The sequence below is a fragment of the Felis catus genome, chromosome E3, assembly GCF_018350175.1.
Source record: "Felis catus isolate Fca126 chromosome E3, F.catus_Fca126_mat1.0, whole genome shotgun sequence".
NCBI classification, from domain to species: Eukaryota; Metazoa; Chordata; class Mammalia; order Carnivora; family Felidae; genus Felis; species Felis catus.
The window spans coordinates 24024180-24051358 of NC_058383.1; the positions used below are offsets into that span (position 1 = coordinate 24024180).

The following is a 27179-nucleotide window of genomic DNA, read 5'->3' on the forward strand; positions in this document are numbered from 1 at the left end:
TTTGCCACACCCGCCTCTGTGCTTCCTCCATCCTCCCCACTTCGGTTGTTTTCCAAGAATGGATGATGAACCCACTGTGAGCCAGACACTGTGCTGCTGAACGAGTTTGTTCTCCGCCAAAACTTTCACTCACTCCTTTTTCCGAGTCCGCTGAGGCCTTGTGACCCCACGGATGCCCCACGTCTGCCCCCTGGCGGCCATCCCGAGGGGCAGCGCCGGAAATCTCCTTGCCGCCCGGGGTCCCCCGGTCGCCAGCGGCCAGCCTGCTGTGCACCCCCTCCTCGCGGGTTCGAAACAGTTGGGAGTTGGACCCACTCCAGCTTCGGCTCCAGGAGGCGCCTCCTGAGCGGTCTGCCCTCCTGGGGCCATGGAGAAGGCCGCCCATAAAAGCAAAAAAGGTAACTGGGGAGTGGGGAGAGGGAGACGCCCTGGAGACAAAGCCTTCATTACTTTGCCTCCCCTGTAAAATGGGAACGTCACCCTCTTGGCCTGGGAGTTAGCCCCTCGCCATCATTTGTTTACCAAACTATAATTTACATACAGTAAGAGCCTCCCCCATCCCCCCCCGCCCATTTTTAGTGTATAGCTCTGAGTTTTGACCAATGAATACCCACATATAACCACCACCACTATCAAGATGTGGAAGTTTCCCTCCCACACACGCTCCCTCCCCCCCGTCCCCAAATTACTCCAAATTGCTCCTCTTTGCCACCAGCCTGCACTTCAGTGCCTGCCACTCCTGATCTGTTTCTATAGTTTTGCCCTTTCCACGGAGAGTGTCATAAAAGTGGAATCGTGTGGTATGGAGTCTTTTGAGTCTGCCTTCTTTCCCTTAACCCTGCTGTCTTTTGAGACTGGGTCTCCTATAGATTATTTTATCCTAAGCACAATGAAGTAGCAAGCTGAGGTTGGAACTCAGACCTTGTCTGAGATGCCACTTCTCTGTATGCTCAGGAGCTAGAGGCTGAAGGAGGGTCTGACCTGCTCCAAATGGCTCCCAGAATCTTGAAAAATCTCCGAATGTGGCACCTTCTTTATACTGGGTTACTTTACTTTCTATAGAGTCTCTGCGGCTTGGGGGAAGGTGAGGTTGGAGACAGCAAGGACACTTGCTTACAGGGAAGGGTCATGAACCTGGGGGTGGGGGGACAGGAGGGACCCCTCCCTCAGCAGGCCTCTTGGGCCCCCCCCCAAAACACCACAGTCACATGGATTTCGCAAAGGCCTGTCACTTGTCCTTCAGGAAGAGCTGCTGAAAACAAATGTCCCCAGAAACTTCCTGTGTACTGAAAATGAGTCTTCTGAGAAGCTTCCTCTTAGGAAAGTAACTTGTTTTAAATCACTCCATAGTCTTTGAAACTTTTCTTGTGAGAATCAGTTCTGGAGAAAACATACTTCGGCACCCTTCCACCACCACCCATTTTCCCGGATTTTCCTCCCAAATGATCTTTCGCTACCATTTCCACTGACCTCGCCATGGCATGCTTGGGTGACTCCAGTAACACTTTGATTTCCCACATCCACTCTGGATCCCGCAGTCTGTGCCCCGCACAGCAGCCAGCCGGGTTCATTTGTTTGCTTTGTGTAAGAAAATACAAATGTTACAGGGTCCCGCTTAAACTGCTCCTAAGCTTTTCCAGTGAGGTAAGCCTGTGAGGCCGCGCCAGTCGGCTGTGACTTTGCTCCTCACGAGTGCTCCAGTGCATCTCTGTTCCTTCCTCACAGCCTCAATCCAGTTTGCTCCCTTCCACCCTCCTTTGTCTCAAGATTTCCTGTTGGTCTTTTTGACCTCGATTCAAATTTTGCCTCCTGTATGAAGCCTGAACTGCCTTCCCCGCAGGATACCTTGGCCTCCTGGCAGTCCTCCTCAGAGCTCTCTGTATTTTTCCTTCATAGCATGTGTTACAGTTTGTTATTCAACATCTATTTATGTGACTGATTAGTATCTGTCTCTTCCACTAAGCTGCAGGATCCATAAGGGCAAGAAACTGCTATTTCTTAGCACACTGCCTGCATCAAGAAACATTTGTCAAGTGAATACATAATAACTGACATTAATTAAGCACTCAGCAGGTGCCAGGCACTGAGCAAAGCCCTCTGTCTCATTTATTCTCATAACAAGTCTCCAAGCTAGACACGTACTGTCCTCACTTTACTGATGAGGAAACTGAGAAATAAATAGGTTGAGGAACGGCCCCAGGGATCTGGCTTTAGAACCCCAGTGATACTGTCATGCTGCTGTCCAGGTGAAGGACTAAAAAATCTCCCCCTCTTTATATTAGGCAAAAACGTTGGCTTCAATGTCAAGTCATCCATACACAACTTGAGCAAAACTCAGCAGACCAAACTCACTGTGGGCAACCTGGGCCTAGGCCTGATCATCATCCAGAATGGGCCCTACCTCCAGATCACCCACCTCATCAGGACGGGGGCTGCAGCCACGGATGGAAAACTCCAGCCAGGTGACTGTGGTTCCCTGCCCCCCCCCCCCAATCTGCCTTCGGGGAGACCCTGGTTAATAGGTTTTAGTGTAACCATAATAATGATGATGACATTGTTTGAGAGCTTTTTGTGGGCCAGCCAGTTGCTAGCACTTTAATAACCCTCCCTCGCTGTTTTATTTTTTCTCTGAATTCTTACAGTAAGTCTCTAGGTAGGAACTACTGTCATCCCCCTATCACAGGGGAGGAAACTGAGGCACAGAGATTGAGTTCCTTATCTAGGTTCACCCCGCTCTGGCAAGTGGGATGGTGTCATTCCAGAGTTTATGCCTCTCTGTGGACAAACTTTTCTTCTTCTAGGTAGGCAGTATTAATCATTGTTAATGTTTAGAAGCATGATCTCATTTCATCCTCCTGACAATCCCTGAGGTAGATTCTGCATTAAACCACCGTATAGATAAGGAGTCAGATATTTAGTAAATTGCCCATTGTCACACCAGGGATCAGGGATTTGAACCCTCTCTGTTAGACTTCAGAGCCCAAGGCCTTTGATCAACACTGCCCTGCTTCTCTTGTCTTTGGGAGAATGAATTTTCCATCCAGTTCAAGATGTGTTTTCCAGTGTCTGCTCCAGTTCTAGGGCTGTGCTCAGGAGTCAGGGAGGCACAATGGGATGGTAAGGTGGTGAGAAACAAGAATCATCCGGTTTTAGCTGGGCCTGAATTCAGTCAGGCCCAGGCTCTGTCACTTTCTAGTTCTGTGACCTTGGGCAGTCATTTAACCTTCTAGGCCTCAGTCACCTCATCTCTAAATTGGGATAAGAGCTACCTTCCTCAGAGGTTGCTAGGATTTGGAGAGATAAATTTTATGAAAGTGCTTTGAAAACGACAGTTCTATGGAAATACTGGCAATCATTTCTCTTAGGCTGTTCTTAGAGAGTTTCCTGACTTGTGGCTTTTCTTTCCTGTTTTCTTTAAATAAAAAATGATTGTGGTACAGGAGCCCCAGTGGATTAAATTACTGATTTATAATGCTACTTCCTAGAATCACCTTGGGAGCTTTTAAAACTGAGATGCCTAGGCCCCATCTCCCCAGAGGTTCTGATTCAATTGATAGGGGGCTGGGGACAGGGCAGTTCATGATTTAAAAGCTCCTCAGGTGATTCTAACTGCAGCTTGTGTTAGAAGCAGGGGATTAAAGAAGAAAATAGATAAATGATGCCATTATGAAAGTTTGCCCCTACCTTATAATCCAGAACATTCTCTCCAAATGTCAGTGCTTGGTGCTGGGGAAGAAAAGCACCAGGGAGACAGTTCCAGACCAAAAGAAGTCCAGCACAGGTTCCCATGAGCTTTTCCTCAGTTTCTCTGGGGTCAGGCAACAGAAGCTGATTCATAACCAGAGCACACATTCGCTGGAGTGGGACAGGAGTGTGCATTTATGCACAGGAAACAGAACCTCATGTTGTGGCCATGGTTAGTGGGCTCCTGGAGGTCAGAGGCAGTCTTGAATTCATCTTTTAAATCCAGGATTTACCTTTAATGCTGGCACATATTATGTCTGTGCATTAGTAAATGAATAATAAATGTTTGTTACTGGCATTGTGCAAGGTGTTTCCACATCTATTATCTAATTTAGTCTTTACAAACTCCTGGAAGGTCGATAACACAATGTAGAGGGTTGGAGATGTAGTAACTTGGCCAATACACGGAGCTAAGTGGGGGGGGCAGAGCTGGGACTTGAACCCATGTCTAGAGAGCCCACACTTTTGACTGGAAGTGGGATTTCAGTACCGGAGAGAGTCCAGAGTCCCAAATCTCTTCATGATGGGTCAGTCACTTCTCTTCAGGCTCTTGGTTTCAAAGACCAGAATTCAGTCCTTTTAACAATGAATGAGATTTTCAGAGGTGATAGTCCCACAGACCTGCTATTTCTTCGACCCTGTTACCTCCCAGCCCCATTATTTCTCATCCACGTGTTTTACATTTTTCTCTTCTGGTGTTTCAAATTGGGTTTCATTTCCTATTGAATTTGCTAGTTTAGTTTAGTGTTTGTTTATTCTGGCTAAATTTAAATTCCTTTTGGCCAATATGGCTTTAAATAGACTGATATCTAGAGTTTTAAGAAATAGTATAGCTTTGAAGGTAAATACAAGTCATATACTGGTCACATTCATTCAATATGCGTTTCCTGAATGCCTACTGTGTGCAGGTGTCCTGCTAGGCATGAGGGCATAATGGTAAGCCAAACAGGTGTGGTCTCTAGCCACCTGGAGCTTGTGGAACTCAGAGCCTTGTCGGGAGAGATGGAGAAAAATAAATAAAAATCTATTTTTCAGTAGTGGCTTGGCTGCTGCAAAGTTGATTTAATATAGGTAATCGAGACAAGGTTTATAATAATGTGGTTCCTACAGCCCATTAAAACAGAAAAAAAAAAGTGTAATGGGGTTGGTATTCATAAATACCAGATTGATGTTTCTTTATGAAGGGCAATGTTAATATCTATTGCCAGAGTAATCACATTCATACAATGACACCTTTGGTTTACAGTCAGGATGGTCAGGGAATTAAGCTGTTTATTTTCTGCCCTCTTGATAAAAAACATCTTTCAACAACGTAATTAAGCAGAATGCCAAGCCAGAGCTTTCAGCTATAAACGTTCCTTTTAACATCAGGCACGTAAACTCATCCAGTGAGGTGTTTGGTTTTGTTTTGCCATTGTAATTAACCTCTGTAGGATGAACAGCTGTTTCAGATGGCACACTCTGCAGGTGGCTGGGAGAAGCTTGTTTCATTCTGAAGTTAGCTGCAGATCCTAGGCTGGTTTTATCATCAGCTACTTAGTAAGACCAAAGCAGGTTTTTCTTCACCCTTCCAAGTATTCATTTTCTTCAGTACTTTTAAGCTTAAGTTCTTTTTAAACTGAAGTTTCTGATAGGATCTAGCACCATGAAAGTTTGTCCTTGGAGCCTTCCTTTGAGATCAGCATTAATTCCCAACTACAGCACAGTGGGGTGTAGTATCACAGAAGGTACTGCATCCTCTCTCCTCCTTGGAGGTTAGGCTTCTGCTGTCTGGGAATGAAGGTAACTGAGGGGTCCCTAGCTTCTCACGCACAGAGAAATGAACACATCCTTTGGGACTTGATTGGAGTCCCTTTATCCAGTGTTAGTGATAAAGTCTCCATTACCATTTGGCAGGCTGTTAGTTCTAGTAAGATCTGAAGACTAAGATTTTACCTAATGTGAGCCCTTAAGAAGTAATTTCTTTGTATTCCTTCCTCTCTTGCTGAATATCCTTGCAGTAGTCAGGATTCTTCACTGCAAGCAATCAAAAACAGTGCCTGTGAAGGCACTGAACTTAGAACCTTGAGTCTGACAGAACTGCCAGAAAGGCTGGAGAACCAGGCTTGGAAAATGATGACAGAACGCGGGGCCATATAGAACTACCCCTGGAAACCGGGTGCTTCCATCACCCAGCTGCATCTCCTGCCCGGGTTCAGTGACCCAGTGGCTGGATCTAGTTTACATGTCCATGCCCTAGGTGCTGGCGGCAGGGAGGTGGGCAAAGATATGCACTTAGGGGGTCCAGGGACTTGCTGTCAAGATGTGGTTTTCTTCCCACTTGCCAGGAGATCAGAAGCTCTATGGTTGACCATCACACTTCCCTTCCTGTCCAGCAATGCCCTAAAGTAGGAAGTCTAGCTTTCAAATCCCTTTATCCAACATACTCTCTATATACACATCTTAAGCTTAAAGCATGCTAAATGTCCATTGTTTCATGCAGAATTACCTGCTCAACTAATACTGCACAAGGCAGAAAATTAAAATGAAGGGCTTTATGTTAATTTTTTTTTTAACGTTTATTTATTTTTGAGACAGAGGGAGACAGAGCATGAACGGGGGAGGGTCAGAGGGAGAGGGAGACACAGAATCTGAAACAGGCTCCAGGCTCTGAGCCATCAGCACAGAGCCTGACGCGGGGCTTGAACTCGCGAACTGCAAGATCATGACCTGAGCCGAAGTTGGACACTTAACCGACTGAGCCACCCAGGCGCCCCAGAAGGGCTTTATGTTAATAGAGTGGAGGGCACTGGAAATTGCCAGGCAGGTACAATAGCAAGTAGGTCATTTACTCACTTAGTGTAAGTGGTTTTTTTTTTTTTTTTAATAATAATGACTATTCCTTTTACTCGAAACAAACATTTTTAGAATCCTAAAGGATGGTTCAGATTATAAACGATTTTTAGCCTCTTTCACACCAAGGACTAAAGAAATACCATAAAAACATGATATAATATCTTCTACACCGCTATTAAGAAACATCTTGCATGCATTCATTATGCGAAGGACACTCATGTCACCTAGTTGGTCACTTTTATTAAATAAAGGCTGGAGTCTGGTTGAACTTGTAAAATGGAATACCTCACAGTGCAGCCAGAAGTGGTATGAGCCCAATGACCCATTATCTTAATTTTACTGATAATTTCTTTCCTTCTTCAGGTGATGTTCTGATTAGTGTTGGCCATGCCAATGTGTTAGGATATACTCTTCGAGAATTTTTAAAACTTTTGCAACACATCACCATAGGAACAGTGCTACAAATCAAGATTTACCGAGATTTTATTGACATACCCCAAGAATGGCAAGAAATATATGATTTAATCCCTGAGACCAAATTCCCGGTAACACGGTAAGTCGTTCATTTTAGGAAAACTTTGTTGTGCTACTGTTCCCCAGAGCCTGTGAAGCATGTGGTCTTGGTGAAACTGCTGCAGTAATTTAGTGGGTTTTTAAATCCTTTTGGAGAAGTACAATCTGCAGGACCTGATGTGAGGCAGATTGATAGAGGCAAGAGCCTTGAATCTGGAGCTAAAAAAAAGAGAGAGAGAGAGAGAGAGAGAGAGAGAGAGAGAGAGAGAGAGAGAGAGAGAGAACCATCTAATGGGAAAAAGAGAGAGAGAGAGAGAACCATCTAATGGGAGCTCGGCCTCCAAATCTACCTGCAATGTGTCCCTTTGTCCAGAGTCAGCCTCAAACGTGCTGTGGATCCCACGCCCTCATTTGTCTCCTGCACATTCAGCTTTTCTGTGGATCCTTCTCAATAACATGTAAGGCTTTTGGGGCCTCTGCCTCTTTACAAACCCCACCTTGACTCTGCTGCCCTCTCCCTGCCCCCGGCCACAGTCCTATCCCTTTGGCTCCAAACGTGCGTGACGAGCTGTATCAGATGTGGCCATTTCCCCAGGAGATGATTTCCCAGGCGCTCTCCCCCAATCTCAGTCCAGGCTTTGCTGTCTTCACTTGTCCAAGAGGCCTCTTTGCAGGGCCACTCACAGCCCTCAGGTTGATTCCAGCAGACTCTTCTCAAGTCGTCACTGTGTGTGGCTCCTGAGCAACATTCGACACTGTACAACTCCCACCCCCTCTTCTGTTGAAACGTCTTCCCCAGGCTTCAGCCTTGGAGTTCCCCAGCGCTCAGTCTTTGGCTTCCTTCTCTCAATTTCCTGGGCACCCTCACTGATGCCTGTGGTTTCCGTCCCTCTCCCTACAGGACTGATTTTCAAATTGTACGACCTTCAAACTTATATATTTAAACCCTTTCTCTCTCCCACTTGGTGGCTTCATTTGGATGTATCACAAACCCCTCACACTCGTTATGCCTAAAGATCAAGAGCCAGCTAACTGCTTATCTCCTTGGGGTGGTCCTATCTTACTGGGGGAGCATTTGCCTAGTTGAACAAGTCAGAAATTTAGAGGCTATGCTAGATTTCTCCATCTCCCTTGTTTCCACCCCATATAATCACAAAACCTGTCATTTTATCTTCCGACTCTCTCTCACATTTGTCCATCTCTCTCTCTCTGGCCACTATCATCACCCCAGTCAGAGCCACCGTCTACTCTCTTCCCCTATTCATTTGCTACACAGAACAATCCTTTTACAGTGCAAATCTGAATGTGGCGTGTTCCCTGCTGAAAATCTTTTTAGACCTCCTGTTCTCAGGATAAATGCCCAAACCCTTACACTGGTCTATGCTACTGCATGTATCCCGCATGGGGTCTGTATCCCGCAGCCTCACCACATACTGCTGTCCTCTTCCCTCTCTAGTCCACTTTGCCTCTCAGCTTCTTTGTCTTATGTTTCTTTGCCTCGGACTTTACACTTGCCCTTCTCTGTGTACAACATGCCTAGGACTCTGTCATTACTCACTGTTGAAGGCTCATGGTGCAAAATTTTTCCAAGGGGCCTTCAAGTTAGGAAGTGTTAAAACACTGTCTGGTCCATCTGTCATATGCTTTCAGAGAAACATGTGTATCTCCTTCACAGCATTTATCCTAATTTCAATGAAGTAATCTGTACAATCTATTGTTTACTATGTTGCCCTGGGAGAACGTAAACTGAAGGCAAGGACTAAGTCTGCGTTGTTAGGCTAAATCTACCACAGGACTTTCACATGGCTGAGGGCTCATTTATTCAGAGTGAATGAAAATTAAAATCCAGCTTTGGGGGCGCCTGGGTGGCTCAGTCGGTTAAGCGGCCGACTTCGGCTCAGGTCATGATCTCGTGGGTCCGTGAGTTCAAGCCCCGCGTCAGGCTCTGTGCTGACAGCTCAGAGCCTGGAGCCTGTTTCAGATTCTGTGTTTCCCTCTCTCTGACCCTCCCCTGTTCATGCTTCGTCTCTGTCTCGAAAATAAATAAACGTTAAAAAAAAAATTTTTTTTTAAAAATCCAGCTTTGAAGCTCAGGCAAATCACTTAATCTCTGAGAGCTTGTTTATCTGTAACACAGGAGTACCAGAGACTCCTCTGAGGATCAGATATGTGAGGAAGTTCTGTAGAACATGAAGACATGTAGAACATGAGATCCTTCTCCTTCAGTGACAAGTTCAGTGCTCTGATGCAAGAGTGGTGCTTATTAATTTGACAGATTTCTGAGCACTAGTTGTTACAGCTGTGTATCTTTGGTTATTGGGATGGGCTCAGGGAAAGCTGGCTAGGAACTTTACTAAGGACTAAAAAATGGTCCACACTGGATAGACATTACTTCAGATATTCCAACTTTTGGTCCAAGGGACTGATATGGCCAACAGATGTGCTTTGCTAGTCTCCCACAGCATTTTAAAAAGCCGGAATAGCAGTGACTGTAGAGAGAAGGAAGGATATGGAGGGGCTTTTCCAAGGGCTAGCAAAGTGTTTGTAAGTTTTTTCATTTAACTAGGTTTCTTTTTTTCATTGTTCTGTATATTTCAAAATTTTTAAATAAAAAATATTTGCATTAGTTGCCAAATTTACATATCTAAGATTCCATGAAAATTATCTGCATCTCTGGTTTCTCCTAAAAAATTAGAAGATGGGCTTGTGTTCTCACATGGTGACAGTGGACCAGAGCTGGTACCAGCTGTCCCCTTAGATCAGACACAAATTAGGGACAAGTTTTTCCAATAACCAAACCAATCATGACAGTTAAAAATCATTAATGATAACAGTGAACACTTATTCATTGCTTACTATGTGGTGGACACTGCTTTACAAGTATTTTGCCATTTAATCCTCAGGTTAATTCTTTTTATTATCATGGTTACATAAGAAAACTGAGGCCAAGAGAGGTGTGTGTAAACTTGCCAGTGGTCACAGGACTAAGTGTGACTAGATCTGTCTCTAGAGCAACAATATCCAAGAACTTACTGCAATCGTGTAAATGTTCTTGATCTGTTCTGATGTGGTAGCCACGGGCTACATGTGGCTATTAAGTGCCTCAAATGTGAGGATTTGCAACTGAAGAATTTTAGGTTTTATTCAAGTTTAATCAATTCAAATTTAGCTGCCATACCTAGCGGGTGGGCCCTGTACTGGGGAGTGCAGCTCTCAAGGCTGAGTTCTTAATTACTTATTTATAGAACGACTATGTTGTTCACATTTTAATTGTTCAGAGTTTGAGATACAGAATTTTAAAATCTAAGAATGACAGACCGACCATTCAAAAGTAAGGAGGAAACACAGAAATAGCACAACTCAAGTATGAGACTAAAGCCCACAGGACTTAAGAACAATACCAACCACTTTCTAAATCCCTTTCTTAATTTGAAACAAAGTGCTTATATCTAAGGCACTTTAGTAATTTATGTGGAAAGGACAGAGAAGGAGCACAAAGGGAAAGAAAAGGCATCTTACACAAAGCTGGTATGATCTTTTTCAGGAGTAAATGGTACTGTGTGCCCATTGGAGAATATTCCACATAATGCTCTGGGCAGGTCCAGTGATAGAAAACTGTTTGTAATTAACTCTGACTTCTGCTCGTTTGTGGCTTTATAATCCTACTTCAGTTTAATAAGAATCGGACCCTACTACCTGTCCTTTATAGTTACCTAATACAGAGTTACAAAAGATATTCTTTGCAGTCTGAAAAAAAAAAAAAAAAGTAACCTGGATTTTGTTTTCATTCACATGCTGTTCAGGAAGTCCTAGGCATGTCTGAAGGCAACCTGTTCTAGTCCTGAGGTCTTCTGAACCTCCTTGCACAGCACTAAATCAAGGATGAAGGAAAATCACACAATAAGACTAGCGGCTCAGTTACTAACTGTTTATTATAAGAGAGAAACTTTCGGAAAAGCTGTTCGCAGTTTTGGGAGCAAGTACAACGGTCACACCTGCAAGAATATTATTAGTGATCATGCAAGCCAAGTCTAAAAGATTGGGGGGTGGCGAAGAAAACAACTTCATATTTCCTATTAGTAGGACAGATGTACCAAAGGTCTATAATCACAAAGATCTTTGTTAAATGAATGTTAAAATCTAAGAATGGATATGCTGGGCAACAGCGCCAGGATGAGGGGGAGCAGGTAACAGCATTTGTTCAGGAAAGTAATGGCAGGCTCAGGTATGCAGACATTAGAAAAGTTCAAGAGAACTGTAGATGATAGCAGGCAAGCATTGGTCAAGTTTCAACAACCAAGAAAGCTAATAGTCGGGGATGTGAGGGTGATCTGGCTGCAACATCTGTCACTCCAGTGATCACCAGGTGTCCCCTTCCTCCCTCACCCCTCCACATGCATCCCTTCTGAAGCCGCATGCTCAGTTGAAGACGACTGGTTCTTCAGTCAAGGGTATATGAGTAGCTGCTTTCCTCTGCTAAAAACCTCCATACAACCTCTCAAGAAAGCCAATAGTTGGGGCAGGTAACAAAAAAAATCTTTAAAAGCTTTTGGACAGCAACAGAGAAGTGGAATAGTGAATGAGACACATCTGGATGTAGAGGGTGTTGTATAAATACACATTTGTAAACCCAAAAGAGAGGCAAATGATGGTTCTCAGGAGAAAAAAAGGCGGCTCAAAAATTTCCCGATGACTAGTGTACTTAGAGGTCCACTAGTTCCTGAATACCTTGGAAATTGGTAAGACACTGTTATTACTGACCCCATGTGACCCATGAGAAGAGTTCTGTGGAGGAGATGGCCAGGTTGACCTGTCATTCTGGAATGAAATTAACCCACACCTTAAAACCTGCTAATATTCTGGTCAGTAGTCTGACTTAAGTTATTTTCAAACTTTTGAAAGTGATGTGAAATAACTTAAGGCAGAATCTGATTTACATTTAGGAGTGGAAACAAATTTAAAGACAGTTTTGGAGAGAAAATCTTCAATAACACAGAAAGTGCTAAAGCTAAATTATATCCTTTCTTTGATGAACCAAAGCAGGTTACAAGACATCTTGTTAGGGGACAGTGAATATGCAGACATGAAGAATACATGTGTTTCACTATTTTTTTTTTTTTTCCATTTCAGCACAACAAAGAAAACTGAGCAGGCAAAAGACCCTTTGGCAAGCAGTGATGACAGTGAAGATGTAGTTTCAATTAAAAAACTTAAGTATTATAAATATTCAAGGTCCAGTGGGCATTACTCTGCAAGGAGACCAATGTCTATCTCCAGAGAATGGCATGGCTACAAAAAGAAGAACCGTACTATTAGTGTAGGAAAAGGCATTAATGCTGATGTGGTGATTCACAAAGATCCCAAGAGAGAAGTGAGGCCCCCTTCTCCATACTGGACAATGGTGAAGCGAGACAACCAAAGCTCTTCCTCATCCACAGCCTCCTCTACCTCAGATGCATTTTGGCTAGAAGACTTTGCCCAAGTTGAAAAGGGCAGGGGTCAACCTGTATCAAAAGTTGCTTAGGCAGCAGTCTGCAAACTGGTGATCACATGAGCATCTAATTTTTGTGCATTGCTATGCACAGGTTTGCTATACTTACAGGAGGAATATGTGCAGACTTACCCATTCTTTCACAAGTGCATTCTGATGCCGTCAGAGACATTCTTCAATGTGATAATCCAAAGACTTCCCTGGGGTCAGACAGGTCTCACCACCTTATTCTCAAAATAGCAACATCATTAACACACTCCCTTCTGAGAAGAACATCTCATCTTTTACAAAATGTGGCAGAGGAACCCAGGACCAGAATGTATGAACATAGAGAGAATTTCAATTTTTAAAGTAAGTGCCACATTTTTATTTAGACAGTTAGCTTCTCTTGTTTTGCAAACTTCAAATGCCCTACTTAAAATAAATAAGAGATATATTTTCTGGCTAGTTGTGCACATAAAGTTCCACCCCCCCCCCCCCCCCGCCTTCAGCCCTAAGAAACAGAATGGGAACAGATGAGGAAGAGGGAAAAGATGAGAAACAAAACTCTGTCACACAGTGAAGGTAAATCAGACATAAAATGATGCAGTGGGAATATAAGATATGACTAACAGGGAATTTAGATTTTTCAGAAATAACTATACTGCAAGAAAGGCAGTAAAGAAAGGGGGTAAAACTCAGACCATTTAATTGTTTTGACCCAAAAGGACAGATTTTTAAACTGGTTTTATCTTTAAAAGCCATCGATAAAAGGAGTGCCTGAGTGGCTCAGCCGGTTAGGCGTCTGACTTCAGCTCAGGTCATGATCTCATGGTTCGTGAGTTCAAGCCCCGCATCGGGCTCTGGGCTGACAGCTCAGAGCCTGGAGCCCGCTTCAGATTCTGTGTCTCCCTCTGTCTGCCCCTCCGCTGCTTGCACTCGGTCTCTTGCATTGTCTCAAAAATACATAAACACTAAAAAAAAATTTTTAAAGCCATCGATAATAATCTTACTAGTTTCTGAGCTTCTGTACTTTTAGATTCCTGTTCTCCTTTGCAGCATCTAAAACAAAGACCTCAGCATATAATACTTGATTAACTGATGGCCAAGACATGAGAAAAACATTTCAACAGAATGTTTTATTGACTTTAAGTCAGCTGGGAACAATTTATGTATTTATGCTTTAAGACATTTCACCTTATTGGGGAAAAAAAAAAGATATATGTTTTATTAGAGATTTTTGACTTTCACGTGTTTGCTGCTCTGGGCTGAGAAAATGTTCAGCTCTTTCCTGTTTCAGAATTTACAACTCATCAACGAAAGGTGTGTGCCCCAGATTTCCACTTGCTGCCATTGACTTCCGGCCAGAAACAAACTTCTTTGCAGCCTTGAAGTAAACAAACAAACAAATGACAGAAAAAAATTAACAGAAATAAGAAAATGTATTATGCAGTAGATAAACTTATCTATTTTGTTATTTCAAGAGTTTATGGACAGGGCATCCTGAGCCAGCAATTCTGTACTAGCCTCTTGTGAGATTAACTACAGGAGAGGGCTGGTATGTTATTTTAATTTGTGAGAATGTAGGAAGCAAAGCTCCGCTCGCTGTCCCTTTGAATGTTCCCTCATTACACGTGACTGAGCAAGTGTGGTGCTCCAGACATGAGGGTAGCTGGTAAAAAGGGGGATAGGGAAAACCTCACTGACATTGCAAAATAGGGCAGAGTCGGCCTCAGGCAGGGCAGTACTTTACTGTTTCTGTATTGCGATGGCAAATAGTCTGAGTCGATAAAAATACACCAACTGTCAACATAAAAGTCAAACTTTTATCTGTTTCCTTTATGCCACTATTTGAAGCAAAAAGGCTGGCCGATGAGGTCAGATGTACTACCGTGAGTAGCAGTCCCCCATGCTGTTTCAGGCACAGAGAGATCATGAAGAGGCAGCTGGGCTGGGACTCCCACAACAACAGTATAGTAAAGGAGAGCCATTTGGAAGGGTATGGAATGATGAACTTCGGGGCGAAGTGAAATCAAGTCAAAGTTACGACCTTAAAATACCGTTTCTTTTTTTTCTATCCTCATTGTCCCTACATTAAGGTGGAGCTGTTGGGGAGAAGATGGTGGAGACCTCTACAATGCAAGAGGAGTCGACATTTTTCATGTGGAAAAAACTGGGAAAACCCACTGATTGTGGATTTGTTCTGTAGTTCATATATTTGTTAGGCATAGTAGAGAGTACAAAAAGGTATAAGATACCGTCCTGGCCCTTAAAACAATTCAGTCTCACAATAATATATGTGAAAAAAAAAAAAAAAAAAGCAATAGCAGAATGTCTCCTGAGAAGATGAACAAAAATCCTGAGATCCTGGATCGTGCGGGACTGGCACGACAGTTTATTTCTTGGAAGGAGAACAAACACCGAACTCAATTAGTAGGTTGAATCACATGAAATTACCAATAATTCAACTCTTCTTGACCTCTAAGAATTTAAAATGGTTTAACCTATTGGTAATTTAGTTGAATGAGGAAGATACATACACCCCAAGTTGATGAGCCATTTACAGACGTGATGGTAATGAGCCCTCCTACCTCCACACCAGGTGGACAGGCACCAAACAGCAGGACAGTGACATATATAGCCCAAGGGAACTTATGCATTCCTTCTGAAATTGGGTCGAGGTCAAATTGTTTGATGTTAAACCATAAGTTTTCATTTGCTTACATTTACAACATCTGTGTCTGCTACGGAGTCAATCTGCTGAAGGACTGTGGCTGGTGGTGTGTATGAACCAGCAACCAGAGCCTGGGACCCGACTTCATCCAGGAACTCCTCAGAAGACTCCACTGACATTAGGTAGCCAGCTTTCAGCTTGTTCCTGTCCAGTAAAAAATATGTAACTAAGCAGAAGCCAGTCTTATAAGAGCGAGACAATTTTAAACTCAAACTCAAACATGTTTTGGTAAGTACACAAATTAACAGCTTTGAAATCTTACAGTGCTAAACAGATGCATTCTATTTCTTTAGTTCATCAATTATGTTATTATTTACATTACTATTTAGAAAGCTGCCAATATAAGATTATACTGAAAACCCAACAGACTGCCTTTTGATTTGAGACTAGAGCTTGTATCTCATTAAGACTATTTTATTTCTTAAATTTTTTTTTTTTCAACGTTTATTTATTTTTGGGACAGAGAGAGACAGAGCATGAACGGGGGAGGGGCAGAGAGAGAGAGGGAGACACAGAATCGGAAACAGGCTCCAGGCTCTGAGCCATCAGCCCAGAGCCCGATGCGGGGCTCGAACTCACGGACTGTGAGATCGTGACCTGGCTGAAGTCGGACGCTTAACCGACTGCGCCACCCAGGCGCCCCAAGACTATTTTATTTCTTAAAGCAGACTCCATGCCCAATGTAGGGCTGAAACTCATGACCCTGAGATCTGGAGTCGCAGGCTCTACTGAGTGAGCCAGCCAGGCACCCCTCATTAAGACTACTTTATTAAGACTACTTTATTTATTTTTTAAAAGTTTATTTTGAGAGAGAAAGGAGTGCAAGTGGGGGAGGAGCAGAGAGAGAGGGAGACAGAATCCCAAGCAGGCTCTGCATGGTCAGTGCAGAGCTCAATGCAGGGTTCAAACTCACCAACCACGAGATCATGACTTGCTGAAGTCAGACACTTAGCTGACTGAGCCACCCGGGTGCCCCAAGACTAATTTTAATGTGAAGTTTTGATTAGTGAAGTAACTCTTGCCTCCTAATACTTTTCTGGTGATGATTTTAGGCACTTCTATTAAGGGAGAATATCTATGTGGGGTCTTAAGACACTGTTCACTTAGCAGAATACTGTGTGCTGATTCTCTATCTTCCCCCGCCCCCCAGGACCATTTCTACACTGAGATTTGTCTCAGTGAGGGTAGGGCATAACTGAGAAGGCAGGTGGGAAAGGTCATTATAGGTCCTACAGTCCTTGCAGCTTAAATATGGGCACAAAGTGTCAATACAAAATAAAACAAAATCCAATTCATAATTCTCTCAAAGAAACTGGTGTTCAATTAAGACACTTAATTTAACTCTCAAACTATCCTCCTTTGGCACTCTGTACACGACTACCATTTAAACATAATTACAATTTAATTCAGCAGTTTTACCACAATGTCAGCTTAATTAAAGATTTTAACAGGGGTGCCTGGATGGCTCAGTTGGTTAAGTAAGTGTCCAACATTCAGCTCAGGTCATGATCTCACGGTTCATGGGTTCGAGCTCCACGTCGGGCTCTGTGCTGACAGCTCAGAGCCTGGAGCCTGCTTCAGAGTCTGTCTCTCCCTCTCTCTCTCCCCCACTCACACTCTGTCTCTCAAAAATAAACAAAGATTAGAAAAAATAAAAAAAAATTAACAAACTGATGGTTACTGAAGGGGAAGTGGGCAGGGGGATGGGTGAAACAGTTGATGGGGATTAAGGAGGGCACCTGTTGAATCACTAAATTATACTCCTGAAGCTAACATTATACTGCATGTTAACTGGAGTTTAAATAAAAACTTTAAAAAAAATTAGCTACAATAAACTTTACCAAGAGATTATCAGTTTGTCCCTTCAGCAATGCCTTACTTTCTCTCTTTCACTACAGAAAGACTAAGAACCTTACAAGAAAAATATCAACTGTATCAAAATGGCAGAAAACAAACACATTGACATTAAAAACTGAAATTCCATTTTCTACATGTTGCTGTACCTTATAAAAACTGTGGGGCACTTAAGGAAATACATTTTCTGAAATAAATTAGATTTGAAATCAATTTTTCTTCAGTAAATCCAGTGTTTCAGTTTATTCTCATCATGTTTTGTTTCTACTACAATCATGTAGAATTGCATCCTATCAATCAATCCCTGGTTCCATGTTTGTAATATTTAATAAACTGTACTTATTCAAGAGATGCAATTTTTTAGTGTTGTCAGTGTAACAGAAATACTACTACTAATGGGAACAGAAATGACCGAGAAGTTGTTCCCTCCTGGGTTGTAATTTGCCCTGTCATACTTCCTTGGTGGGTCATATTAAATGACCATGAAGACAGTTTGAGTTTTACGAGTCCCATTTTGAACTGTCCTAAATGGGTGGAATCAAATAAATGTTTTAAACTGCTGTATGAAAACACAAGCTGATTGTTCGAGACTCTCCCTGAAGATATTGAGGGGTGTTGCTGGCACTTTCAATGGGAATTTAAAAATCACCAAATAGGAGACAGGTATTTCCATCTTTTAATCAGATTCTCCTTTATCCGTGGGGCATTACCTTCCAAGACCCCCAGTGGATGCCTAAAACCACAGTACCAAACCCTACATATCCTATGCTTTTCTTATACTTACACACGTATATTTTTTATTTTTTTAGAAGGTGTTTTTTTTAAAGTTTGTTTATTTTGAGAGAGTGCGAGTAGAGGAGGGGCAGAGAGAGAAGACAATCCCAAGTAGACTCTGTGCTATTAGTGTGGAGCCTGATGTGAGGCTCGAACTCATGAACTGTGAGATCATGACCTAAGCCAAAACCAAGAGTCATACACTTAACCAAATGAGCCACTCAGGTGCCCCTTAATTTATAAATCAGGCACACTGAAGGATTAACAGTAACTACTAATAAAAGAGAACAATTATAACAATATGCTATAATAAAAGTTATGTGAATATGGTCTGTCCCTCTCATTTAAAAATATTTTATTGTCCTGTACTCTCCTTTCTCCTTGTGATGATGTGAGATGACAAAATGCCTGTGTGATGGGATGAAGTGAGGTGAGTGCCGTAGGTGTTGTGACATAATGTTCAACTACTTGTGATTTTCTGACAATAAGTCAGGAGGGGGATTATCTGGTTCTAGATGGTGGCTGACTGCAGGTAACTGGAAAGCTAAACCACGGATAAGGGGGCACTATTGTATTTTCTGGTCTATCAAATCAGTAAAGAGGTAAAAAAAAAAAAAAAAAAGAAATTGCTAATGGTTATGGTAGAATAGGCACTCTCATATACTGATAGTGTGATTATAAACGGGTATGACCTCTTTACATTGTGACTTTGAAATATACAAATAAAAATACTTAAACACACATGTACTTTAACACAGACTTCGGTTACAGTATTTTTAGCTCTCGACCCAGTTGGGAATCCATACCAAGAAAGTAATATGAAATAAAAATGTTTTGGGGCGCCTGGGTGGCGCAGTCGGTTGAGCGTCTGACCTCAGCCAGGTCACGATCTCGTGGTCCGTGAGTTCGAGCCCCGCGTCAGGCTCTGGGCTGATGGCTCGGAGCCTGGAGCCTGCTTCTGATTCTGTGTCTCCCTCTCTCTCTGCCCCTCCCCCGTTCATGCTCTGTCTCTCTCTGTCCCAAAAATAAATAAAAAACTTTGAAAAAAAAAAATTAAAAAAAAAAATGTTTCAAACCCAAAGATATCTTTTATAGTTTATAATTTCCAACTGTAGGAAATGTCCAACAAGTATATTTTGATGCCCCAGTTAATACTGTTTGTAACACATTTTTAGTAATCTGAATGGAAACATTATAATGTTAAGAAAAGGAGGGGGGGGGCCTGGGTGGCTCAGTGGGTTAAGCGTCCGACTTCGGCTCAGTCGATCTCGCAGTTTGTGAGCTAGAACCCCGCGTCGGGCTCTGTGCTGACAGCTCAGAGCCTGAAGCCTGCTTCGGATTCTGTGTCTCCTCCTCTCTCTGCCTCTGCCATGCTCATGCTCTGTCTCTCTCTCTCAATAATAAATAAACATTAAAAAAAATTAAAAAAAAAAAAGGAGGAATCACTGGTAAAGAATTGAGAGATTGTTTTCAATGTTTTTATTTTAAAATTTCTACAATAAACATGCTATTATATAAGTATATATACAATAATAACAATTATGTTTAAAAATGTATAAAAATGGGCAAGAAAATAAGCAAAACGTTAATAATTACATCTTTGGGTGGTAGATGTGGGTTGTTTCCCTTTCCTTTTAAATACTTTACCTTTCATTTCTTTTGTGCATGTCACAATATTGTTATAACTCAAAAAAATACAACTTTCAAATAACTGAAACACAAAACACACATTTAATATTGAAACTTACTTGGCAGCTAGGACATCTGTATTGGAAAGGTTTCCTTGAGCAATCATTTTTACTTGGTTATAGGCAGCCTTGATAACCTAGGACAGACAAGAAAAAGCTGGTCATTTTTGATCAGTGCCAAAGTGTCTTGAGCAGTCAAATGTTCCTCTACTGAGGCAGAAACACAAGATGAAACGTTAGTTCCAGGGAACTAGCACAGTGTCTATTTGGAATTCTTGTCACCATGTGATCCTCATTCTTCTAGTGTTCCATAAAGCAGCTGTTTGTACAATTTATAGTATAGCCAAGTAGCCAAACTTCTTAAAAAAGTGGCAGAGTGCAGAGGATGCCAGTGTGGTTCAGGAAAAGCAAACACAGAGATTTATAATTGCCTGTAGAGAATAAACACCTTTCAAATTTCCCTAGACTCTTATTAAAGTGTCATGCAATTAATACTGCTATTCCTTACTATTCACTAAGAAGAAAGTAGTAATCCATGTACAGCTGATTTGTAAAGCCTGTCCATGCCTGGGATGCTGGAGTCAAGAAGGAATCAAGTTCCAGTGATGTGAGTGCATGTTCGGCAAATATTTGTTGGGTAAGTTCATAAACCTGGCCCATGATTTTCTCCATCCTGACCTTGGCACCATTCTGGGTTACTGACCTATCCCTAATCACCTACACTAGGACCTTCATTTCCCCTGTGTTTTAGCTATCCATTTCTACAGCCACACCCAGCATTTGGACATGACCTAAATTTGCTCTGTGAAATCCCCAGTTACAAGTCCCATGGCCTAAGCCTTTAATCACACTATCCCTTTCTTTCACTTTATCAAGATCTTTAGTTCCCTGATTTGTCCACTTTCAATCTATGAGGTCCTTTTGCTTCACTTCTCTGTCACAGTTACTCTTGCCAGTGTGCCCCACTCTCTTGCCATCTGCCCAGACTTCTAACCTGCCTCCTTTGCAGGCTCCCAATCTTGGATCACCCCTACTACCTGCCTCCTCCATTTCTCCATTAGGAATACTACTGAAGAAAGATTATGAAGTAACTGTAATATGCAACATATGTGTAATAAGGGAAATGCGTGACTACAGTTTGAATTTGTGGTCTCCTATCTCAAGGAGCCATCTACATGACCACTGAGGCCCATTCCATGCATCTAGCCATTTATTTGTCCCAAATCTCATTCTTTAAACTCTCCTCCCTTATTCTTTTTAAATTTTTTTTTTAATGTAGGTTTATTTTTGAGAGCGAGCAGAAAAGGGGCCAGAGGATCCAAAGTGGGCTCTGTGTGGGGTGTCTGGGTGGCTCAGTCAGTTAAGCAGCCAACTTCAGCTCAGGTCATGATCTCATGGTTCATGGGTTTCAGCCCTGCATGAGGCTCTGTCCTGACAGCTCAGAGCCTGGAGCCTGCTTCAGATTCTGTGTCTCCCTCTCTCTCTGCCCCTCTCCTGCCTGTGTGTGCGCTCTCGCGCTCTCTCAAAAATAAACAAACATTAAAAAAAAATTTTTTTTTTTTTTTTTTTTAAACAAAGTGGGCTGCGTGCTGAGAGACGTGGGGCTCGGACTCATGAGCCATGAGATCATGACCTGAGCCAAAGTTGGACGCTTAAGTGACTGAGTGCCCAGGTGCCCTCTCCGTTCTTGTAAGACATGATGTCACCTCCTACCTCATCAGGAATGAACTTCTGCATCTTCTTGATATCCTCTTCTCCCAACATCAGTCTTTGTGTCCAAGGCTAAAATGTCCACTTGTACTCTACATCCCATCTGCTCCTGCTTTTTCAGATCCGATCCATTTATAATTTCCTATCTCCTATATATGCTCCAATCTTTCTTTACTTTCAGTGTGTAAACTCTTCCAAAACTACAACCTACTTCCCTGCAAGTCTGAGCTCCACTTGCCTATGCCTCTCATTTATTCTCCTTTATTCTTTAACACTATAAATTTTAGCTCACTTCCAACACTGGTGAAAACTGATAATATTGCCAAATGATGTCCTAGTTTGCTATAACTACTAGAGCTCCCTGTGGTAACTAAATGGATGTTAACCCACAGTGGATCAAAATTATATTAATCATTCTCTCTTTTCTGGCCTCCAAAAATACCAGGTTCTCTTCTTTTTCTTCCTGTTTTCTTGGCCATTTTCCTTAGTTACTTGGTGGCACTTCCCTGAACTTGAGCTTCAGCTTTCTTTTCCTACAGTCTTTTACACACAACCCTCACTTCAATACAATCTCTATACTGAGGACTCCCAAATGTACATCTTGGCCTTGACCTCACCTGAGTTCTCAATACAGATGTCCAAGAGACAACTCAATGTCATTTGTCCAAACAGAGCCAAGAAAGAGGCACTTCTTCCCTCTTTCCTGCTAGCACGAGTATACATTTTTAAGTTCCTTCCACTGCAGACACACTTCAATGGTACTACACTATATGGAGCTCTGATAAGTCATGGCATTCACTCACTCACTATTTTTACTAAAAAACATGTTAATGGAGGAGAAAAAAACTTGAGAGTTAGTGAGTCTGCAACTTACATCTCCAGCTGCAGCAGCCTGTGAAATGGTATAAATCCCAAAGAGTCCAGAATCCGAGTAACTGGCATTAAAAGCGGAAACCTGAAATATAATGAAATTTTACTGTATGTCCTTTTACCAGATAATCAGGGCAAAATTTCCCAAATAGACAAAAACTTGGACCTTCACAGTATAAGCAAAATATATTAATATTTCATGTAACCAGTTGTTAATGACTACAGTGTTTTGTATACAGGTTACTTCTTTCAAAACTATAATGGTTTTAACTTTTTTCACTTAAATCTAAAATGGATTATTCCTTTACTTTTTGCTGGGTACTTTCTAACCTTCTTTTGATGATTAAAGGTTAAACATTCATGTGTGAACATTATTATTACAGATGCGGTATGGCTGAGGGGTACAGACTGTGGGCTCTTGGCATTAGACAAACTTGCTTTCTTCCTTCTGCTATTGTGACTTCTTTTTCATCAATTCACTTACACTTCTCCTACAGACTAAAGTCAAAGGACTGGGGGAAAATGTTTGCTTAGTGGATGTTATTTAGCTGTCTAAGGTAGCCAAAAGTTGAGCCTCTAGATAACAGGGGTATTGCTATCTGCACTCTGAGCAGAGGGGTAAGCTCCTTAAGGTGAACAAGAGTGCTTAGTATAGTGTTTCCCAGTGTTTATGCAGACAAATTACGTAAGGATCACCTGAGCTGTTATTAAAAATACAGACTTTGAGGATAGAGGAAGACGGCGGCATAGGAGGACACTGGGCTCACCTCGTCCTGCTGATCGCTTAGATTCCACCCACATCTGCCTAAATAACCCAGAAAACCGCCGGAAGACTAGCAGAAGGGACTCTCCAGAGCTAAGTGTAGACAAGTGGCTCACAGAAGAGGGTAGGAAGGGTGGTGAGGCGGTGTGTGCTACACGGACTAGTGGGAGGGAGCTGGGGCGGTGGAGGGGCAGCCCATTGGGCAAGGCAGAGCCCCTGAAGTCTGGCTTGCAAAAGCAGAGGGGTTGGATTCCGTGAGTTCTGACAGCCAGCGAGACTTAACATTTGGAACGTTAAAAGTCAACAGCTCTGCTCTCAGAGAACGGGAATGGCGAGAAGACACTGGGAGGGACAGTTGTTGAGCCCCGGAAGGACAGAGCTTGGTGGGGGAACAAAGACTCTGGCAAGCACCATTTCCCTGTCCCATCCCCCAGCCCAAATTCCAAAGGGAACCAGTTCCCATCACCAAACTTGCTTGCACCGCGCAAATGCCCAACGCTGTGCTTCTGTGTATCCATCCCTCTGATGGGCCTGCCTCCCTCCTGGTGTTGCAGGGCCCCTCCGGCAGGGGGCCACAGATGGCAGAGCTAAGCCTGCCCCTCCCGCCCCTGTACACCTTGCGGATCCACCCTAATACATCCTTGGCCAGATCCCATCAAAGCAGCACCAGAAGCCTGGCAGTGTGCAAGCAGCCCAGACAGGGACCACACCACTCCACAGAGAGGCCTGCCCCTGGAAGAGGGGAAGATAAGGTACACGCTGATCTGACTGTGGCCCCAGTGGTGGAATGGGGGCAGACATCTGGTCTGACTATGGCCCCGCCACCAACACAAGTTACTCCGGACGGCACAGGGGAAGTGCCCTGCAGTTTGAAGCCACCGCAGGGACTACCCAAAATGACAAAACAGAAGAATTCTCCTCAAAAGAAACTCCAGGAAGTAGTGACAGCTAACGAATTGATCAAAAACGATTTAAGCAATATAACGGAACAAGAATTTAGAATAATGGTCATAAAATTAATCGCTGTGCTTGAAAAAAAAGCATACAGGACAGCAGAGAACCTATTGCTACAGAGACCAAGGGACTAAAAAAAGAGTTATGAGGAACTAAAAAATGCTATATATGAGGTGCAAAATAAAACAGAGGCGGCCATAGCACGGACTGAGGAGGCAAAGGAGAGAATAGGTGAATTAGAAGATAAAATTATGGAAAAAGAGGAAGCTGAGAAAAAGAGATAAAAAAATCCAGGACTGTGAGGGGAGAATTAGAGAACTAAGTGATGCAATTAAACAGAACAATTATCTGTATCATAGGAATTCCAGAAGAAGAAAAGAGAAAGGGGCTGAAGGTGAACTTGAACAAATCATAGCTGAGAACTTCCCTGATCCGGGGAAGGAAACAGACATTGAAATCCAAGAGGCACAGAGAACTCCCTTCAGACGTAACTTGAATTGATCTTCCGCATGACATATCATAGTGAAACTGGCAAAATACAAGGATAAATAGAGAATTCTGAAAGCAGCTAGGGATACAAAAGCCCTAACTTACAAAGGCAGACACGTAAGGGTAGTATCAGACCTATCTACTGAAACTCAGCAGGTCAGAAAGGAAAGGCAGGAAATCTTCAATGTGATGAATAGAAAAAAAATATGCAGCCAAGAATCCTTTATCCAGCAAGTCTGTCATTCAGAATAGAAGGAGAGATAAAGGTTTTCCCAAACAAACAAAAACTGAAGGAATTCATCACCACTAAACCAGCCCTACAAGAGATCCTAAGGGGGATTCTGTGAGTGAAATGTTGCAAGGACCACAAAGTACCAGAGACCTCACTACAAGCATGAAACCTACAGACATCACAATGACTCTAAACCCATATCTTTCAATAATAACACTGAATGTAAATGTACTAAATGTGCCAACCAAAAGACACAGGGTATCAGAATGGATAAAAAAACAAGACCCATCTATTTGCTGTCTACAAGAGACTCATTTTAGACCTGAGGACACCTTCAGATTGAAAGTGAGGGGATGGAGAACTATCTGTCATGCTACTGGAAGTCAAAAGAAAGCTGGAGTAGACATACTTATATCAAACAAACTAGATTTTAAATTTAAGGCTGTAACAAGAGATGAAGAATGGCATTATATAATAATTACTGGGTCTTTCCATCAGGAAGAGCTAACAATTAGAAATGTCTATGCACCGAATATGGAAGCCCCCAAATATATAAAACAATTAATCACAAACATAAGCAACCTTATTGATAAGAATGTGGTAATTGCAGGGGACTTTAATACCCCACTTACAACAATGGATAGATCATCTAGACACAGGATCAATAAAGAAACAAGGACCCTAAATGATACATTGGATCAGATGAACTTGACAGATATATTTAGAACTCTGCATCCCAAAGCAACAGAATATACTTTCTTCTTGAGTGCACATGGAACACTCTCCAAGACAGATCACATACTGGGTCATAAAACAGCCCTTAAGTATAAAAGACTTGACATCATACCATGCACACTTTCAGACCACAATGCTATGAAACTTGAAGTCAACCACAGGAAAAAGTCTGGAAAACTTCCAAAAGCATGGAGATTAAAGAACACCCTACTAAAGAATCAATGGGTCAACCAGGCAATTAGAGAAGACATTAAAAAATATATGGAAACTGGGGCGCCTGGGTGGTGCAGTCGGTTAGGCGTCCGACTTCAGCCAGGTCACGATCTCACGGTCCGTGGGTTCGAGCCCCGCGTCATGCTCTGGGCTGATGGCTCAGAGCCTGAAGCCTGTTTCCGATTCTGTGTCTCCCTCTCTCTCTGTCCCTCCCCCGTTCATGCTGTCTCTCTCTGTCCCCCCAAAAAAAAAAAAAAAAATATATATATATATGGAAACAAATGAAAATGAAAATACAACAATCCAAACGCTTTGGGATGCAGCGAAGGCAGTCCTGAGAGGAAAATACATTGCAATCCAGGCCTATCTCAAGAAACAAGAAAAATCCCAAATACAAAATCTAACAGCACACCTAAAGGAAATAGAAGCAGAACAGCAAAGATACCCCAATCCCAGCACAAGAAGAGAAATAATAAAGATCAGAGCAGAAATAGATAATACAGAATCTAAAAAAAAATGTAGAGCAGATCAATGAAACCAAGAGTTGGTTTTTTGAAAAAATAAACACAATTGATAAACCTCTAGCCAGGCTTCTCAAAAAGAAAAGGGAGATGACCCAAATAGATAAAATCAGGAATGAAAATGGAATTATTACAACCAATCCCTCAGAAATACAAGCAATTATCAGGGAATACTAGGAAAAATTATATGCCAACAAACTGGACAACCTGGAAGAAATGGACAAATTCCTAAGCATCCACACACTTCCAAAACTCAAACAGGAAGAAATAGAAAACTTGAACAGATCCACAACCAGCGAAAAAATTAAATCAGTTATCAAAAATCTCCCAACAAATAAGAGTCCTGGACCAGATGGCTTCCCTGTGGAATTCTACCAGACATTTAAAGCAGAGATAATACCTATCCTTCTCAAGCTGTTCCAAAAAATAGAAAGGGAAGGAAAACTTCCAGACTCATTCTATGAAGCCAGCAGTACTTTGATTCCCAAACCAGACAGAGACCCAGCAAAAAAAGAGAACTATAGACCAATATCCCTAATGAATATGGATGCAAAGATTCTCAATAAGCTACTAGCAAATCGAATTCAACAGCTTATAAAAAGAATTATTCACCATGATCAACTGGGATTCATTCCTGGGATGCAGGGCTGGTTCAACATTGGCAAATCAATGTGATACATCACATTAATAAAAGAAAAGAACCATATGATCCTGTCAATCGATGCAGAAAAAGCATTTGACAAAATTCAGCATCCGTTCTTAATAAAACCCCTTGAGAAAGTTGGGATAGAAGGAACATACTTAAAGATCATAAAAACCATTTATGAAAAGCCCACAGCTAATATCTTCCTCAATGGGGAAAAACTGAGAGCTTTCCCCCTGAGATGAGGAACACGACAGGGATGTCCACTCTCACCATGGTGTTTAACATAGTGTTGGAAGTTCTAGCATCAACAATCAGATGACAAAAGGAAATCAAAGGCATCAAAATTGGCAAAGATGAAGAAGTCAAGCTTTCTTTCACTTTTTGCAGATGACACGATATTATACATGGAAAACCCGATAGACTCCACCAAAACT

General features: G+C 42.3%; 2 protein-coding genes across 3 annotated transcripts in view; one reads left to right on the top strand and one right to left on the bottom strand.

Moving 5' to 3' along the window:
• Nucleotides 1-241: 241 nt before the first annotated feature.
• On the top strand, nt 242-17363 carry PDZD9 (PDZ domain containing 9). Of its 2 annotated transcripts, XR_006591099.1 has the most exons (6): nt 242-398; nt 2283-2462; nt 6943-7132; nt 12223-12934; nt 14662-15524; nt 17195-17363. XR_006591099.1 is itself a non-coding variant. In XM_045047759.1 (4 exons), the coding sequence occupies exons 1-4, from the start codon at nt 368-370 to the stop codon at nt 12614-12616; spliced, it is 795 nt and encodes a 264-aa protein (XP_044903694.1). In that variant the 5' UTR covers nt 242-367; the 3' UTR covers nt 12617-13030. The 2 variants fall into 2 exon arrangements, 1 of the variants encoding a protein (XP_044903694.1); XM_045047759.1 differs by lacking the exons at nt 14662-15524; nt 17195-17363 and having other exon boundaries at nt 12223-13030.
• Nucleotides 13683-27179, bottom strand: part of UQCRC2 (ubiquinol-cytochrome c reductase core protein 2) — a 31351-nt gene continuing 17854 nt past the window's right edge. Inside the window, exons 11-14 of the mRNA XM_003998776.5 lie at nt 22197-22277; nt 19673-19749; nt 15287-15440; nt 13683-13949 (exon numbers count right to left, since the gene is read on the bottom strand). Of these exons, the coding sequence (XP_003998825.1) occupies nt 13866-13949; nt 15287-15440; nt 19673-19749; nt 22197-22277 (396 nt within the window). The 3' untranslated portion in view covers nt 13683-13865. The remainder of the gene's footprint in view (nt 13950-15286; nt 15441-19672; nt 19750-22196; nt 22278-27179) is intronic.

Bases quoted from the DNA above. Each gene is read 5' to 3' on its own strand.
- PDZD9 (XM_045047759.1), top strand. From the start codon at position 368: ATGGAGAAGGCCGCCCATAAAAGCAAAAAAG. The intron at 399-2,282 runs GTAACTGGGGAG...TCTTTATATTAG, and splicing joins CGCCCATAAAAGCAAAAAAG to GCAAAAACGTTGGCTTCAAT. The intron at 2,463-6,942 runs GTGACTGTGGTT...TTCCTTCTTCAG, and splicing joins GGATGGAAAACTCCAGCCAG to GTGATGTTCTGATTAGTGTT.